The sequence below is a fragment of the Anneissia japonica genome, unplaced genomic scaffold, assembly GCF_011630105.1.
Source record: "Anneissia japonica isolate Jap-2015-1 unplaced genomic scaffold, ASM1163010v1 scaffold466_len1169948_cov191, whole genome shotgun sequence".
NCBI classification, from domain to species: domain Eukaryota; kingdom Metazoa; phylum Echinodermata; class Crinoidea; order Comatulida; family Comatulidae; genus Anneissia; species Anneissia japonica.
The window spans coordinates 906564-924321 of NW_022689540.1; the positions used below are offsets into that span (position 1 = coordinate 906564).

The window sequence follows — 17758 nt, forward strand, 5'->3', positions numbered from 1 at the left end:
TATAGGATATCTATAGGGACCCTGTATTATTCATATAAGACTTCTATAAGATTCCTTTAGGAAATCTATAGGACTTCTTTAAGATAACTTCAGGATTACTAAAGGAGTTCTATAGGATTCCTATATGATCCAAGAAGGAAATCTGTAAAATTCCTATAAAATATCTATAAGATTCCTATAAAATATCTACAGGATTCCTATATAATTCATATAAGACTCCTATAAGATTTCTATAAGATATCTATAACTTTTCTATATCATTCATATAAGGCTCCTATAAGATTCCAATAAGATATCTATAAGATTCCTATAGATTTCATATAAGAAACCCATGGGATTCCTATAAGATGCTTATATAATTCATATAAGATTCCTATAAGGTTCCTTTAGAAAATCTATAAGATTCCTTTAGGCATTCTATAGGATTTCTATAGGATAACTATAAGATTCCTATTTGTTTCATTTAAAAATCTTGCAGTTTTCCTATAAGATTTCCTTAAGAATCTTATAGGAAACATATTAAAATTCCTATAGAATACTTATACGACTCCTATACGATTCCTATAGGATTCCTAAAGGATATCTATTGAAATAATCCTATAGGATCCTATAGATGTGACGAAAAATCTATAAGATTCCTATAAGATTTTCTCTTATAGGATCCTATAGGACATTTTTGTAAGGGGTGTGAGTCCCAGACCTTATAGGCCTAGGCCCTAGTAAGGCTTGCGGGAGAATATATCCTCGGTGCAAAAATTTGCCCTAGAAATCCGTCCGCGCATTTCGGAAAATAAGGGCCGATTTCCGGTCAGAGTTTGCTGAAAATTAGGCTTTTGACCAAATCTTAATATATATATTTATAACCAATGCAATTATGCAGCAATTAAATTTGAGCTGGTTTTTTAGATATCCTCCGCCAAATTAATAAACTTTATAGTATGGTACAAGTCTTAATTTAAAAAAAAATCTTTTTGATCCCATTTTAGTAGGCTGGTTGCAATTGTCCATTATTTGGACGAAAAACTTCACAGCAGCATTGAAATAGTCTCAATAGACCAGACTTCATGATTCTTTTCTTATGTACAAGCATTACCACCACAAATCTACTATAGTATTTCTTGGCAGGCTTGCCGAAAAGTCAATTACCTTACTAGTTGGGGAGCTAGAAGCGGTTTATGTGCACGCCTTAGCAAAATATCTTATAGCAATACAAATCAACTTTTGACTGTTTTCCAATTTAAAGTCAGGCTCCGGAGGAAAAAAAATTTTTGATATGTTGTAAAACTGATTTTTCTAAGACAGAAAAAATTAGTTTGATCAAAAACTGTGCAACGGTGAACAAGATACAGATTTTTGAATATTTAAAAACTGGGGGAAAAAGGTGTAAAAATGGGCGGTTATGCCCCTTTTTCCCCCAGTTTTTAAATATTAAAAAATCTGTATCTCGTTCACCGTTCCCCAGTTTTTCTGTCTTAGAAAAATCAGTTCTAGAACATATCAAAATTTTTTTTTCCTCCAGAGATTGACTTTAAGTCTTAAGAGATGTTTGGTGAGTATAGCGGACAAAAGGGTCAAATTTAATATGTTCATATCTTTGTAACTGATTACGAGGTGAACACTTTTGATGCCAAATTACCCAGAAGACCCATGTTTATAGCCACTCTAATGGAAAAGTATCATGGTTATTTTTAAAGCATGAATTAAAAAGTTGTCTCATCATTCAGGTTCAGTTTGTTAAATAACAATCAGCTGCAGTGGAACAAAGTCTGAAGGGTGGGAACAATGGTACAGGAATTATAGGGGTCAAAAGTTAGATAAAGTTGCAGATCATCAACATAAAAATAGAATCGATTGAATAGTGTGAAGCCTGATAATACCACTATGAGTACATTAGTAGAGATTGAACAAACATGGGGCCAATGACTATTGGGCATGCTTAAAAGTAAAGAAGTGGGAAATGTACCAGGAGAGACCTTAGTATTGTACTGTACTTCATACACTGTTTAAACCCACCATTATAATACATCAGATCATAAGCATATGTTCCAACCTGCCTGATTCGGTCGGGGGACTCTCAAATTTTTTTAAATTCTCGCGAGTTTTAAAAAAACCCCCAAAAATAGCTATTAGTGGCTTTTTGGTACTAACAACTTGAGTATTTCTGTATCAATTTTTCCTTTATGTGCCAACTTTATTAACGATGTCAGTGTAAGACTTTCTGATTGTTCAAAGATTAGAATGCATGTGNTGTGGGGGGGGGGGGCAGGGGGTCTTAAACCCCAAAAAAAGAAAAAATAGGTCTAGTTTTCCCATCCCATCCATTTCTGGCCATCTGGAAGTCCCATTTTCTTTTTTAAATCTTGTTTTGGGAGGAGGGGACACCCCCTGTCTTGGGCCTTCAGTTCTCAGATAACGCTGCACGCTATTGTTATACCCATAAATGTTTAGGGACATCATACCCCCCCCCCCATAAATTATATCCTAGAGCCGCCACTCCCCTGTTGGAGAACAGTAAATAAATTATGAACACCCTCTAGAGTATATGGTTCAAATAAAGAAATATAAGAAACAGTAACCATGATGTGGGGAGATTTACTCTTATTTTATTTTGTATTTCAGTAGGCTGTTTTACTCTTAATGAAGGAAGATGGCTTATGAAAGAGTTAGTCGAGTGCTCCTCAAACCCCGCAATGTTGTCCTGTTGACCGGTGGTATTCTAGCCATAAAGATCTTCCCTGATGCCTTCCCGCAGCTTATATCCCGCCCACTTTATCAGGGCTACCATGGTGGAAGAGTGCGCAAGCTACAAGATTTGCAATTAGAAGAATTTCAAGAGGTTTGTAGAAATCTTGGTGTCGATGCTGAAAGGTATCACCTGTTTGTCACTGGACGATGGGACATCAAAGCTAAGGGCGTGTCATGGATGCCAAATGGTGTTCAATTTGGAATTCCCGTTCATTTTGTGGAAGAACCGAGTATCGCATCAATACGTTTTAGCGACCCTATAAAAACAAACCTTGACACAAAGGAAGGACAGTTGTTTCAGGAGTCATTCAATCTAAGTAAACCTGCCCGGCAATTCGCCCTCGCTAGTGAAGTTGCACGTATTGAATCCGGACACACAATCGCAAAAGCTTGTCTACTTCCAACCTTCATTGCCGTGGGTTATGTAACAACATTCGCAGCTTTACCCATGTTGAATTTTTTACCACGTTTTGTTGCATTACTTGGCATTGGCTCTGTCTACATGATCATTTATAGATTCTCACTTGGACAAATAAATGAATCAATTGACCTTCGTATGGATAGGAAAGTGGCTAATTTAAGCCCCACCTATGCAAATGGAGGGTTGGAATATTACGAGAAAAGAATTCAGAAAAACATTGCTCTTAGGGTTCTACTTGAATCTAAGGGAAAGAAAATGTATTCATATTATGGAAATGAACACCAAGGAATATTTTATAGTGCCAGTGCGCCACTGACGTCGAGAAAAGATGCAATTAAGAAAATTGTACAACAGAATAACAAGAATCGCAATTAAAGAAATTCGAAGTATTTGATTAAATGCTTTAGCAAGAATCTCAGACAGTTGGCTTTTGTGTACTCAGATTTCGTTTCTGTATCTATTAATACCTTAAAGCGTGTAATTAATATTCATGTGATACGTCATCTCAAAAGTGTATCAAAAGGAATGATTGGAGCTATAGCTTTGATTATTAAACGTACACTGCCTGTTCTGAGCTGAAACTTGAACAATAAAATTCAATATTAGAATTTCTTTGTAATTTGAAGCTCTCGGCTTTTAATTGAAAATCAGAATAAAAAAAATTATACTTTGCATAAACTCTTAAACTGGCCATTGGCCAGTTACTACTGTAGTATGGATTTTTGTAGTAATAAAAAAAACCAAGAAAAGAACAATGAAGAACAATTTTGTTGTTTGAAAGAAGGTAATAATAATAATAATATTACTGTTTTAGCAGTGGCCATTTTATTTAACTATCGATATCAGATTGTAATACGATGATTTGCCTGTATTACAGTGAGTCAACTCTGGTCCAGTGTGCTGTCAGATATTCAATAGTGTTGGATCTCCACAACTGGCCCGAGATACCATGGCAATGATTAATAATAGTAATATGTTAGACTTATATAGAGCTTAATGCCAACAAGGCCTCTTAGCGCTTTACGTTATACCCCTGGTAATTGGGTCAAGCACATATGAAACACATACTCAGCTCCCTGAGAATTCTATACAATAGCAGCTGTAGCCAGAGAATTTTGTGTTCAACCTACTAGGTGGACAGACGAGACTGGTTTACTGGGTAGCTCAGACACGAAGAGACCCTTAGGGGAGAAGAAAGATACTGTGCCAGCTAGTATACACCTCAAGCACTTTGACGCTTCGGTATAAAGCACTATATACTTGCTTGAAATACTGGGTCGTTTAGAAAGCTTATTAAGCTTTACAATGACCCATCCAATACAAAAATAAAAAATTTCTACTCTTCAGTACCGTTGGGGGATAAGCAAGAAGAAAGGAAAGAGAAATACGTGTAGTATTGTCTTTATAAATGTGAAAAAGTAAATTTACACGGAAGTGTAGACCAATGTTGATTTAATGCAGATTAAAATTTATTTAGACTAGAAGACATCTCGACTTCTTGAGGGAGACTGTTCCAAGGATCAATAACTCGAGCTAAAAGAATATTTTCTAACGTCCAAACGTGGCCTACTTTTATACAATTTAAACTCATGACCACGAGTTATAGAATGCTTATATTGAAAAAAATGTGAAATGTCTAAATTGTCAATACCATATAATATTCTATATAACTGGATCATGTCTGCCCTTAAACATCGATATTCCAGAGTGGGAAGGCCCAAAAATCTTAATCTCTCTGGATACGTCAAATGACATATCTCATATACTATTTTTGTTGCTCTTCGCTGAACAGACCCAATTTTTTAAATCAAACCAACATGATGTGGAGCCCAAATACAACTATTATAAATATAAATCGAATTACATTACCCACTTGTACTCCTGGGTGCAGAGAGACAACTGCAGGTGAAGTGCCTTGCCTAAGGCCAAGAGCAAAATGCACAGCGAGGGATTGAACCTCCAACCTCAAGGTTGAGAATTAGAACCACAACCACTGCACCGTAAAATTTTATGTACAAAGTTTATAATCAGTCGTATAAAGTCAAATACAAAATAAACTTTTCTTCACTTCAGAATTGCTAAAAAAGTTTAGTTTAATTCTCTATGTTTCTATATACATACTGTACTTATGGAGCAGAGTTCATATCAAACTATAATAAAACTGGATAAGAATCACAAAGTACAAAATAATTGGAAAACTGTAAATTGCTATACCAAAAACAAACAAATACAGTGATTTTGAAGACTAACACACTGCAATATTAGGAAGAATATTAAGCCAATGATGAGGTAAACCAAACAATTGGTTCATACCAGCAACTAAAAAGTGATCAATCAAGTGGAAAATGACTTGTAATTGTGAAGATCAATTTCCCACGACCCAGTAGGCTTACATTCAGACTGCTTAATGTAAAGAAGGCGTTGCTATATTTTAAGTGTCGCATAATAAACGCTTAGTGAATAGGTTTGGGATAGCGTGCTACAATCCACCAAAGGGAAATCCAGAACCATCCCAGGCTAATTATAACAAGGAAGTTAAGCGATACAAATATAAATGAACACATTTTGGTCTGAAAGAAAACTAATTGGCAGTGACGAAATCTTTGCTTACTGACTTTTGCATCCCACATGTAATTACACTTGGCAGTCTTAATTTTTTGTTTTAAAGAACATTAGCCTCCAAATGATACAAAACAATAGAGATATGACAAGATAATATTTATCTTCACAAATGCCCATTAAAAACATAGCAAAGCTCTGACCACAGAAAATTTTCTTCACAAAAAACCCTGTTATGCCATATATAGTAACAATATGCCTATATATGGTCATGATGTTATGTCATAAAAACCATATTTAGGGATGTCACATGTTTTTGTGAGGAAAAGATTGATAGTCTAAACAAGGCTTAACATAAAGTAAAATCTATAAGGATATGTCATAAACAGCTGGTCACCTTAGTGTTTGTTCACAATTATCTACATTTTCACAAGCGTACAAACAGTATGCTACAGGGGAGGGGCTACACAAATTTGTACATTTTTCTATGCACGAACATGCTGATTCATAGTAATATGCAATATTTAAAATAATATGTAATAATAATTTTTATGACCAATTTTAATGCAATCACGGATATAATATACATATTTATGTAACCAGGTACAGTATACGAGTTGAAAAAAAGGGAGGATGGCTTTGCAAAATCAACAGTTTTTATTACACATTCAGAGGGGAGGGAGGGGATCCTGAAAAAGAGTACGGTTTATACACTTGCAAAAATGTTAATTGTGAATGACCCCTTATCTAAGGTAGTTTAGTGGAGGTGTATATCTTAAAACATTTGTTACTTTCACATACACCCTTGCACACCAATCCACTTTATGTAGGCCTATGCTATTTTGTGACCAGTTAAACCTTGGTGAAAACTCTTAGCCAATGAAATTAGAAAAATTAATCTTATTACTGATTGAATTGTGTTGATTGTATACTGCAATGCATACTGGGTAAATTGAAATAAGTTTTGCCAAGTTATGAATCCAAAAACTTCTAAATTTCAAACTCAATAAATTTTGTTTGGAATTTAAGCCGGTAGCATGCTAATGTGGATGCGAAAGTAAGGATATAAATTAGATCAAATATTCGGAATCAGGACATATGCTTAAGCGCATCACTGTTCTACATGAGGTAACATAATGTACGCAAGTTGAAATAAATATATTCAGGACATTACTATGCTACAGTATATGAACCTGTATACGTAAGTTAACGATGCAGGTAACATTAAATTTAATTGGTTTTGATATGCAAATTTGGACGACCATCATAACTGAAATTGGGACGCCTAATGTAAGCTTACGATGCCAATGATATCGGTGACACTTATTTTGTAGTCAACAATTGTTAAACGAATTCGATTTACAAATATTACATTCAAACCAGATAAAACTATTTCAAAAATTGTAACAATTCGACTTTATTGATTAACGAGATAAAAATATTAACATAAATATTGTGATAATTTGTTTGATAGAACAAGAAAAAAATCAAATCAATTTTAAAATAAGTGTATTTTATTTTTCATTTGTGAAAAAAGAACATTACTGTGAACTACATTTGAACATTAAGCTGCTGAAGATATTTATTGTGACACGCTTTGAATTTCAACCTCTGTAAAAATGTTTAGATCTCAAACAAAATAAAAATCAATCAAAGCCAAAAATATTCACTCTAAAAATCTCTTTAAAAGGGCGCCAATTATTGGGAATCTGGCTGTATTGCATAGCACATACCATTGTGTGTCAATCGCTACAACATCTAGAAGCTGAAACACTCCTTTATATCTTTGATCAAATTAAATAAATACATCTTAAATATATAACTTACATTGAATTAAATATCCAATTATTTACTACTGCAAGACCTGGTACAAAAAGCTGTTAACAATTGCAAACTATAAGTCTAGACATGAGAGGGGGTAAAATGATAACATTTTGGGCTATTAGAATTTTACAGTAGGTGTTTACATTGTCTGATCACATAGGGAAATGTCACCATTGTTGTTCCATAGTCTATTGATTAGCATAATCTCCATCCAGCACACCTACAAGGTTAGCATACACTGAAGCATTCTATTTGTCTACCTAACAAAACAGCCCCTAGCCTTTGATACTCTCACAGGCTAAATCATACACTAACGACTATACAGTATACAAATAAATGCATTTACTTGAGAAATATTACCCAAATTAACACATACCTTACTGACTCCATAGCATGTCCATTGAGGAGAGGCTCACTGAACTGTGGCTGTGTATGATGTACCATACTCATATCACTATTGATATATCAGCCTATCAGTAAATACTCTTGTTGACTCATCTCTATAGTGATCCATGCTATCAATCAATGGTATAGAACATGGACAAAAGTATTTGCATTCTCAAAGTTCTCAACTCATGGTCAGAACTGAATGAGCCGTTAGAATGTTGTTATCACCACTACATAATAATAGCCCAAGTGTACAGGATACAGTATACAGGAATGAAGGTCCACACTTTTCTACTAAGTCCAACTTCGATGAGAACATAATACTAGACTAGAGCATGTCTACTGCTTTGTTCTTGATACGGTGTTTGACTTCTTGAGAACTTTTTGAATTGGCATTCAAAACTCAATCGAATGAAGCAGACCATGAAAACTGCTTCGTAAAATAAATGTTTTATCTTTGACCTTGTTTGTTGTTCACAGCCACACCAGTTATCAATCATTACTAACATTGTTAGATAAAACCATACTTTTATGACTAGTTTTTATACAAACATCAGAATAATATTGAATAATAGTAACTATATTTATAACACATAAAAAAAATCAGTATTTGTCTTGTGTAAATTACATAATCAGTGAACTATATCTTATAAAGTGGTCAGGAATTACTGTATCGAACAGAATATTACAAATTCTAGATTTGAGAATAATTTTAAATTGTGAATAAATCTAGTATGAAAATAAAGCATTATTTCACAACACAAGACACAAAAATAGCAACATTTTGGAACTATTTCAAGTTCATTGAAATTTCATTGAGAACACATAATTTAATTTTAAATATAATTAAAATAACTGCAATTTACATTTTCTTCTTCATTATTGTGAATCCGTTCTTTTAATAAAATGTCTTCAGAAAAAAAAAAAATCGCTTGGAAAAAAAGCGCTGCAATTTTCATCTTCTTTACATGATTGTGAAAGAGTTTTCCAGACAGTCTACATCTCTGTTCAAAGAAACATACAGTTAATAGTCTGTTCAAAGAAACAAACAGTTAAATGTCTGTTCAAAGAAACATACAGATGCAAAACAAGCATAACAATTCAAAGGCCTTTATACTTTTTAAGTTACCTCATTCAATTCACAACGTAATAATGGATGCTTAGTCTTAGTAATACCTGGTAATACTAAGAACTACCATGTACACCCACCTTAAATGACATTCCTTTAGAAATCTAGGCAAAGAAGCACACGGTACTTATAATTTTGCTAAGAAGTTATATTGATATTTAAAACGCATGGCTCTGTTGAACTTTTTACAATAAGACCATTCAAAAATTGAACCACATTAAAAAAAAAAACCATGTTTCTCATCTTTCTACGGTGCAATCTCATGTTTTCTACTTTCTATGGAAGCTTAAAGTGACCTTCCGAGTTCCCCAATATAATTATTTGGAAACATGGAATATACACTTATTAAGACATCTTTCCGAGATAATTTATCTCGGAAAGACGGATTTCAGAGATAAAATATCTTGGAATGACTGAATTCCAAGGTAATGTATATAGAAAAGATGGAATTCTAAGGTAACGTATATTGGAAAGACGAAAGTCAAATAATTTCTAAGTCGATCTTATTTTTATGCCAAATTGTTGTGTTTTCCATTAATTAACAATCTGTAAGTCTAATTTTATCGTCGAACAATATTTCACTGTTTGTTTATCAAAAGTGTTTTTAATCAAGTCGGCCAGCAACTATAATGAGATGCTGGCAAAATAGAGATGGGTTGATGACAAGTTGGTTATAACCATCTCTATTTTGCCGACATCTTATCATTGTTTACTTGTCAATTCATTCATCAGCTTGTCACCAAACACTTAGTGATCCAATCAACTGATTGTATATTTTACTATGTATGTGTGTTTGTATAATATACATATACATACATGCATATGTAGGTAGGCATGTATCAATATATGTATCATAGTTCTGGGGGTATAAACCCAAGCCCACCTCAGGTATAAGTGATCCTAATTTACATACCCAGGGGCAGATCCAGAATTTTTCAAAATGTGGAGCACAACATTTACAGAACAGACAAGCGAGGTACGCTAATTTCAATATATGCATGAAATTTTAAAATTTAGTGGCAAAACGGAGATGGGGGTAGGGGACCTTTCCCCTACTGGATACGCGCCTGGTACCAGTGTTTTCTCTGGTATGATTTGAATCAGTAGCTCAGCTGAGTTTTTAAAAACACTTTAGTTGCATTGAAAATTTGCCTATTGATTGGCCAATCCCTATAATTTTAGGTTTTTTGATGGACATTCCCCGGGTATACACCTCATGCCCACCCATAAACTCGACCCACTTTCATTTTAGTATCGTTTCGGTTTCAATCGTTTAATTATTTTACTGTTTAGTAACATTGTTTAAATTGAAATTAAATGAAATGTATGCTTTGTTGATAGTTTTACCATTTTTATTGTAAAATAATGTATTTATGAAGTTTGTTTGATATGTGACTTTTTAAAATCTAATGTTTTTCTGTATTACCCTAACTGTATTGTATATGTGGTCATTTTGCACTTATTTTTATTGTAATTATTGTGCAGGACCATTGCTAAAAACAGGTATTTGCCTGAAAATTATCCTGGGTAAATAAGTTTCCAAATAAAAAATAAAAAAGAATTTTAAGGGTTGTGGACTAGTTATACCCAAGAAACTATGGTGTATATCATGGTACATTATAGAGAAAAACTCAACTGACTTGAGGTAATGCTATACAGTTGAACATGCCTAAGCCAAATCCAAAATGACATTGAAAAATATTTTGACTTAGATAAAATTTGACTTACAGATTCTTAATTAATGGTTTTGCATGTAAAATAAATTCGAGTTGAAATTATTTTAGTTAGGTAAAAAGTCTTAAGCATGTTTAACTGTAGCTATATATATAAATTTTGAACGTTGAAGAGGAAATTGCGAGTGTAAAAAATGTTTGCCCGAACCAGGATTGCATATACAGAAATGGGGCATCATACTACTCTTTTTCATACCAAGACAAAAAACATGATTTTCTTTTGGCATTTATCATAATCACAATCAGTTGAAGTAACATATACTTTGCTGAGTTTACAAAGTTATAATATACTAACACTCTGAAATAAAATATCTTTTTTTAGTTTATAGAACAATGACCTTATAATATTAATAATAAAATTGATAGCAAAAAAAATATTTCCTAAAGTATTCTCGTAGTTCTCCTTCAGTAACAGACAATTAGAAATGTACTATTTTTACGCACACACAAAATATTATGATTCTGTGTAAATTGGGACGGAAAAAATATTTAAAAATAACATTTTCAAGAACATTACATTTTAAAAAGTATGAAATATGTAAGAAGCAGAAAATAACTATAAATATAAAAAGCACTAATGCAGAGATATATAAAATAATTATTAGCTTAATGAAACTAATTGACTGAGAAAGGGATACAAGAAAAAAGTTAATGATAAAATGTTATATGATAGAATTCCATCTAAATAATTAAAATACAAAAACTAATTAACTTTATTTTGAAACTTTTCTGAAGACTGTACATGTAAATTTACAGTTCTATACAAAATTTGATAGCCATGTTTAGGTTCATATCCTTTTGTGTTACTAAATTTAAATACTTAATTCATTCTCTAGAAAATTTATCGTTGTGTCTTGTAAAAATGCGAGAAAGCAAGAATTTCTCAGAATAATATCTCATTTAATAAATCTGTTTACATAAAATGTGATTCAATTAATTAAAATTTATTCACTCAAAAAAAAAAAATACAACACAAAAAGATAAGTTAATAATAGGAAAATAAAGCAAGATGAATCAGTCACTACAGTGTGCATCAAACCAGGATATTGTTCTTTTCTGAGATTAGGCCAGGAACTATAGCGTTTATAGGCCACCGCAGTCCAGGGCATTATGCCTGCAATACTAAGCAGTTACTTTCAGGCTTATCAAACCGTGATTACCTGTCCAACATACGCCAAAATCAATTTTGCTGAGATGTTCATCAACGTAAATCCATCGGAGTTCAAGACATTATCAACATTGAAAGATCGAACGGCAACAGAAATAAAAAGCAAGTATCAAAAAGACTTCTGAACGAGCTTGAACAACAAGATCCTTTTATAGAAATTTAAAAGTAGGCCAGCTCTTAAATCTCCCTCTATTTCAGTTTGCTTTTTTTATATCCTGATTGTTTTGTCAACCTAGCTGTTGAATGTTTAAATTTGTCACTGCAATTTGCCTGCTATGTCTGTCTGTGAGTTGCAGAATTCAAGATATTGCAACACATCCTGTAAAGGTTTATACTTAATCAGACAAATCAACTTCAGGTGCTTTGAGTGTTCGTAAGATGTATTAACTGGAATTGCTGATGCTTCTGGAAACAGGCCGAATGATTTCATCTAAAAAAAATTTAAATGAATATAAATCATGTTAATCACATTTCAAAATGACTACCATTAATCGAAATTTATGCTACAGAAAAGCATATTATATTCATCAAATGAAATATAAAGCAAATTATTATCATTATTAATATTATATGGAATACAAGTAAAATATACAGAATTTAAGTTACACAAATAATATATAATATTAGTTATAGCCTCTTTCTATGTTTTACCTATGGCACAAAGTCTGGCAAAAATTTTAAAAATTTGCCCTAAAAGGAAAGTTATCACCAACACAGGAGACATTCCATCTCCACACACACAGTATGAATGATTCAAAGAATAGCACTGCCGATACAGTTTGTGATTATGTAAACATAAAGAGCGAAGGCTCATTTTTATATGCAAGTTGCTCACCAAAGTAAACTCGAACAATTGCATCACAAACAAAACGATACTGGGCTGTGGTTTGTATTAGCATGGCTCGTTGATCTCGCATGGTCTTCACTATATCCAGAGGATAAACTGGCTCGTTGGCTTCTATGAGACACATAGCTGTTTCCATGGTAATCAGTACCCCTGTTCGACCAATGCCAGCACTGAGGAGATACGGTAAATTTAAAGTTAGGAGATTAATCCATATTTTGCAGTGTTATTGTGCTGAATTGCGTATGGGGACATGGTATACGATTAGTTTGACATTAGCGTTTTTCACAGTTAATTTTTTAAAAACACATTCTAGTATAAACAAAAAAATATTAATTTATTTAACCAAATAAACTGAAAATCAATTAACTCGAACTAATCTTTAATTAGGCTTACATTGCCTTAATTGAGTGAGTAGGAATCTGTCTTAAACACATTAATTCACCTAATTAATAAACCAACTGCATGTAAACTACGTCGAGCTGAACTACACTAAATATAAACTTTAAACTGACTCAAAATAAATATTTAACCAGCCATAACCACAACTGCAGTAAAGCATTAATTATACAAAACAAAATAACATGAATATTCAGCATCTTTACCTGCAGTGTACAACAGTTGGTGCATCCATGCCAACCCTATGCTGCCGAACCCTCAAGACAAAATCTAAGAAATCAGAAGAATCATCGGGAACACCGTGATCTGGCCACGCTATGTATTGCATCTGGACAACATTCCTTGATTCGTTTGTCTATAGATTAAAGAACAAAGGCAAAGGCATGGATTTAACAGACTTAATAGATAAAATTTGCTACCATGCTTTAAGAATTATGAATTAATTATTAGTAGTATCTGACTCACGCAAGACACAATGTTTCAACTTTTTCTGGGAAAATTGATCAAACGTCTTGTGATTCATTGCATATGTGTGAGATGCATACATGGATGTGTACGCATCCAATGCACTGTAATACCAAATACGATAACCAGGCATTCCGGATGCCTATAATATTTAGCATGGATCTGTATGTATGGTAACAGGACACAGCTTGTCTTTCACTGCCGGATCATGCGTACCTTCACTGTCTGCATATGAACTATACAAACTTAAAGCAAGATTTTAAATCACTCAAGAGAAAGGTGACTGGTAATATTTTAGTAAGAATTAATGCGAGAAGTCCTTGTAATATTTAGCATGTGTCCAGTGTAACATTTAGTCTGCTGTCAATCAGGTATTATTATCAAATTTTATTTGACAAAAAAAGCTGCTGTAATGCCCTTATATGAGGCTTTCCATCCGAACACCAGCATCAGTAATAAAAATAAAAATCAAAAATGACTTTTTAATATAATCTTATTCTCCACAGTTTTAAAATGATGGGTCATTCACTGAAATCGACTCCCTATTTGCCAAAGTTATGAGTAAAAGTATTATGGTATACAATACTGCCACAATTTTAATCCAATTACTCAGTTTAAGATATACGACAGTACGCTGGTTTTTTGGATGGCATTCATCATATAGTTATGATGTGCCTATATATGGTCATGGTGTGATGTCATCATGACCATATTTAGTACCTCTCAAGATTAATATTACATCATTTGACAAAGCACTGTTCCATCATTGTTATATAGAAGTGTATAATCCAAAGTAACAGAGACATCATTAACGGTACATTTGTACTTTTGTTTATGGTTTATTTTTTATCTATGTGGTTGTTAAGTGTCTGATGTTAATTCCAGAATTATTATTATTATTTTTATTATTATTATTATTATTATTATTATTATTATTATTATTATTATTATTATTATTATTATTTTACTAAAAACTACCTTAAGGGGAACTTGGACAATGGAGAAAGGAGAGACAATGAAGAAAATGATGTTAAGGGGGAAAATAACATGATATTAAGGGGGGGGGGGGAAAACACAAAAGATACTCCCCTTGAGTCACCGCCGCCATCCTTGTTATTATTATTATACTAACATAATGTATAAAATTACAATTGAAAACTATATTGAATAAGGAATTGTTTGGGAAATTCCCCTGACCATTGTTGTTGTTATTGATTGATGTTGCTAGGATTACATCCAGAAATTGGTATTGTCTAATTCACACAACGGATGACCTGATTAGTGACCTGGGAGTGTTTTTAACAAAGGTGCGACTTTACAATATCATGCATGTGGTATAGTGGTATTCATGGAGTTGCACACTGATGTCTTGTCAATCAAGATGAATCATTTATTGACAGTTATAACACCGGTGGGCAAAATCATGTAATTTTGTTAAATCAAATATCATTGTTAGTAAAATGAATGTCATAATTATTGCAATAGCGATGGTGCATTAAGTGTGCAATAACCATTCATATCTTGTACAACAATCTTGCCTCAAAGAGTAGACATTATTACAAGGGTGAACATGTAAAATCCATTGAGAAAAAGTTAGTAATTTTTGTTTTTGTTGGTTACTATATATTTTTTTTTTAGATTGGTTTGGATCATTCGCAAAAACATGATGTGCATGAAGAATTTTATCTATATAAATCTTATAAAAAAATAAACAAAATAAATAAATAAAGGAATTTTAAAACAAATCAATTAATCAATCTTACATTAAAATGAATGCAAAAAGAATAAGAATATTTGAAATAACTGTATACCATTATTTCCTTTGTAACATTATAAACATAAGAAAGCCAAAAATGGCGGCACTAAAAATGGCATCATTTAACATACAATAAATTTACCAATTAAAATCATAAATTTACCAATTAAAATCTATTGCAGGTAATAGTAATCACAGGATACCTACAGTAGAATACATGGAATTCCAGGAAACGTAACAGACACTGTATCTAAATGTGAATAACATCACCAGCTAGCATTCCATGTGAGCATATCATCGATGGACAATGTCATCTTAATTACATTCTTTAGACTATCAAACTATATGTGATATGCCTAAAAATGGTCATGATGACATTACATCATGACCATATATAGGCACATCATGACTATACATGGGTATATGGCAGTTTTTTTTTCAAATAAAATTTAATATTATGGATAGGGCAGTACAGGTACAACATTCTAACAATTTGGTAGACGATAATAAATTAGAATCCCCATTTGTAACAATATAATTTTGCGACATTGCTAGCATAGTCCCAGTAATGTTTGCCCACCCAGTAAGTAAATATGGTAGAGGATTATGGTTAATTGACACCTTACCTTCGTATTGGTTATGATGAAATCCCTATTAGCAAATGAGGCGCTCTCGTCACAACGTGTGCAGGTGACCTCTATATGGGGTGAGTACGTCATATGATGACCTAATTCTGGCCAATATTTGTGACATTTAACCTGGAAAATAAACAAAATCGAATTTGAAAGTGAAATAACATGGAATACGAGTAATCTAATTGACAAGATGAAAATTATATTTTTGAATAGCAAATGAACAATTTCATTTATGTAATAACTCAAATCTAATTATTAAAATATAGACCTTAAATGGGCCTTTCTGGAGTGCCAATCAAACTTTGGAACTGACCAATCAGAACAGGGCTAGGAATATGCCACTATCTCACAAACACACGTCTCACATACTGGTATTTGCGTTATTTTTTCACACTGTCATTTTGTTTTATTAGCAACATCCAAAGGACAGGGCTTACTGGAAGGTCCATTCGCTATTAATCACTTCACTGATTTTGAGTAAAAACTGTGCATTTTGATCAGTAATCTCTAATGAATAAAATTTAAGAGATATCTCTTACCCTTCCTCTTTCTACATTTGCTGTAAGCATAACAATTAAACTACAATCTTGCTCCCACACCATGTACCAAAAATCCCCGCACGTATTTGGCAGCGGTCCTTGAGCTGCTATATACCGGTTCACTAAACCAGTTTTAGAAATTTCCATCTGAGAAAAAAAATTAATGATTAAAGATATTTTCATTAAAGATACTTGCATGAAATTCTTCTTTTTTTTTTTTGCACTTGGCCTGTGGTTTTTTAGCACATAGATGATTTTGTATTATGCGCTTTACAAGTACATCGCCATTAACATTACCGAAAACAAAATCCTGATAAGTTTTATTTGCTCAACAAATGCTGATACTTGAAAGATATATATTGAGGTTAAGCACCTCTATGAAGAAGGATAATATATTAGCCATGAAGTACTGCACTTACTTTTATATGTCAAGTGTTCTATGTGTAGGGTTTATATAACATGATCAAAATTTGATATTCATGTATAATATTCTGAGAAACTTTCTTCATAAAATGCCTTCTAAGATTGATAAATGTGATAAATTAGAGTATATATAGTTTTTTTGTTATTGTATTTATATATTCACCAGTGAAAGTGGAATAAAATGAAAAATAATAATATAATATAATAAAGATAAATTATATATGTTTAAAATTACTTCTTTTGAACATACTATATCTACATGAGGAAGAGCCTCAGTTTTAAAATCGAAACAGGAACATTTGTTTGTTTATAAATACCTTGATTAAAAATAATGCAAACTGCATTTAATTTCTTTTTTTAATTAACTAGAATTACAAAAGTTTATCAATGATTTCTTAATGCTTTTAGTGGTACAGTTATTAACATTTTTAAAGTTTCAATAGCCCCCTCTATTATTTTTCATACATAATTTCAGTTGGAATTATTCTACTTACATTAATAGCATTGGCATTTATGTAGTCCCCTGATTCTATTTCTTTTAATAATATCCTTGTGGCATCATCTGCAAATACAACAAAATACACATCAAGGAATAAAGAAAATATTTATTGTTGACAATATAACATTATAAAGTCATGTACAAGGGAAGATGGTTCCAATGTGATATTATGGTTGTTTTTTTACTCCACTGTCTAGTTACAGAGCAATTGCAACCCTTGTCCATAACTAAG

The 17758-nt window shown here is 32.5% G+C and overlaps 3 protein-coding genes across 14 annotated transcripts in view; 1 reads left to right on the top strand and 2 right to left on the bottom strand.

Moving 5' to 3' along the window:
- The window catches only part of LOC117125324 (band 4.1-like protein 5), a 58684-nt gene extending 50621 nt beyond the window's left edge, over positions 1-8063 (bottom strand). For all 8 annotated transcript variants that reach the window (XM_033271831.1, XM_033271807.1, XM_033271814.1 and 5 more), the window contains exon 1: positions 7926-8063. In XM_033271831.1, the coding sequence (XP_033127722.1) occupies positions 7926-7999 (74 nt within the window). In that variant the 5' untranslated portion in view covers positions 8000-8063. The remainder of the gene's footprint in view (positions 1-7925) is intronic.
- LOC117125401 (transmembrane protein 177-like) lies at positions 2620-3672 on the top strand. Its single transcript, XM_033271919.1, has one exon. It carries the CDS (start codon positions 2648-2650, stop codon positions 3539-3541), a length of 894 nt encoding a protein of 297 aa, XP_033127810.1. The 5' UTR covers positions 2620-2647; the 3' UTR covers positions 3542-3672.
- LOC117125366 (tyrosine-protein phosphatase non-receptor type 4-like) overlaps positions 7118-17758 on the bottom strand; it is a 99711-nt gene continuing 89070 nt past the window's right edge. For all 5 annotated transcript variants that reach the window (XM_033271869.1, XM_033271895.1, XM_033271877.1 and 2 more), the window contains 6 exons: positions 17522-17589; positions 16605-16751; positions 16057-16188; positions 13416-13564; positions 12802-12983; positions 7118-12396 (listed from right to left, as the gene is read on the bottom strand). In XM_033271869.1, the coding sequence (XP_033127760.1) occupies positions 12350-12396; positions 12802-12983; positions 13416-13564; positions 16057-16188; positions 16605-16751; positions 17522-17589 (725 nt within the window). In that variant the 3' untranslated portion in view covers positions 7118-12349. The remainder of the gene's footprint in view (positions 12397-12801; positions 12984-13415; positions 13565-16056; positions 16189-16604; positions 16752-17521; positions 17590-17758) is intronic.

Excerpts from the sequence above, each read along its gene's own strand:
- LOC117125401 (XM_033271919.1), top strand. The coding sequence starts at position 2,648 with ATGGCTTATGAAAGAGTTAGTCGAGTGCTCCTCAAACCCCGCAATGTT.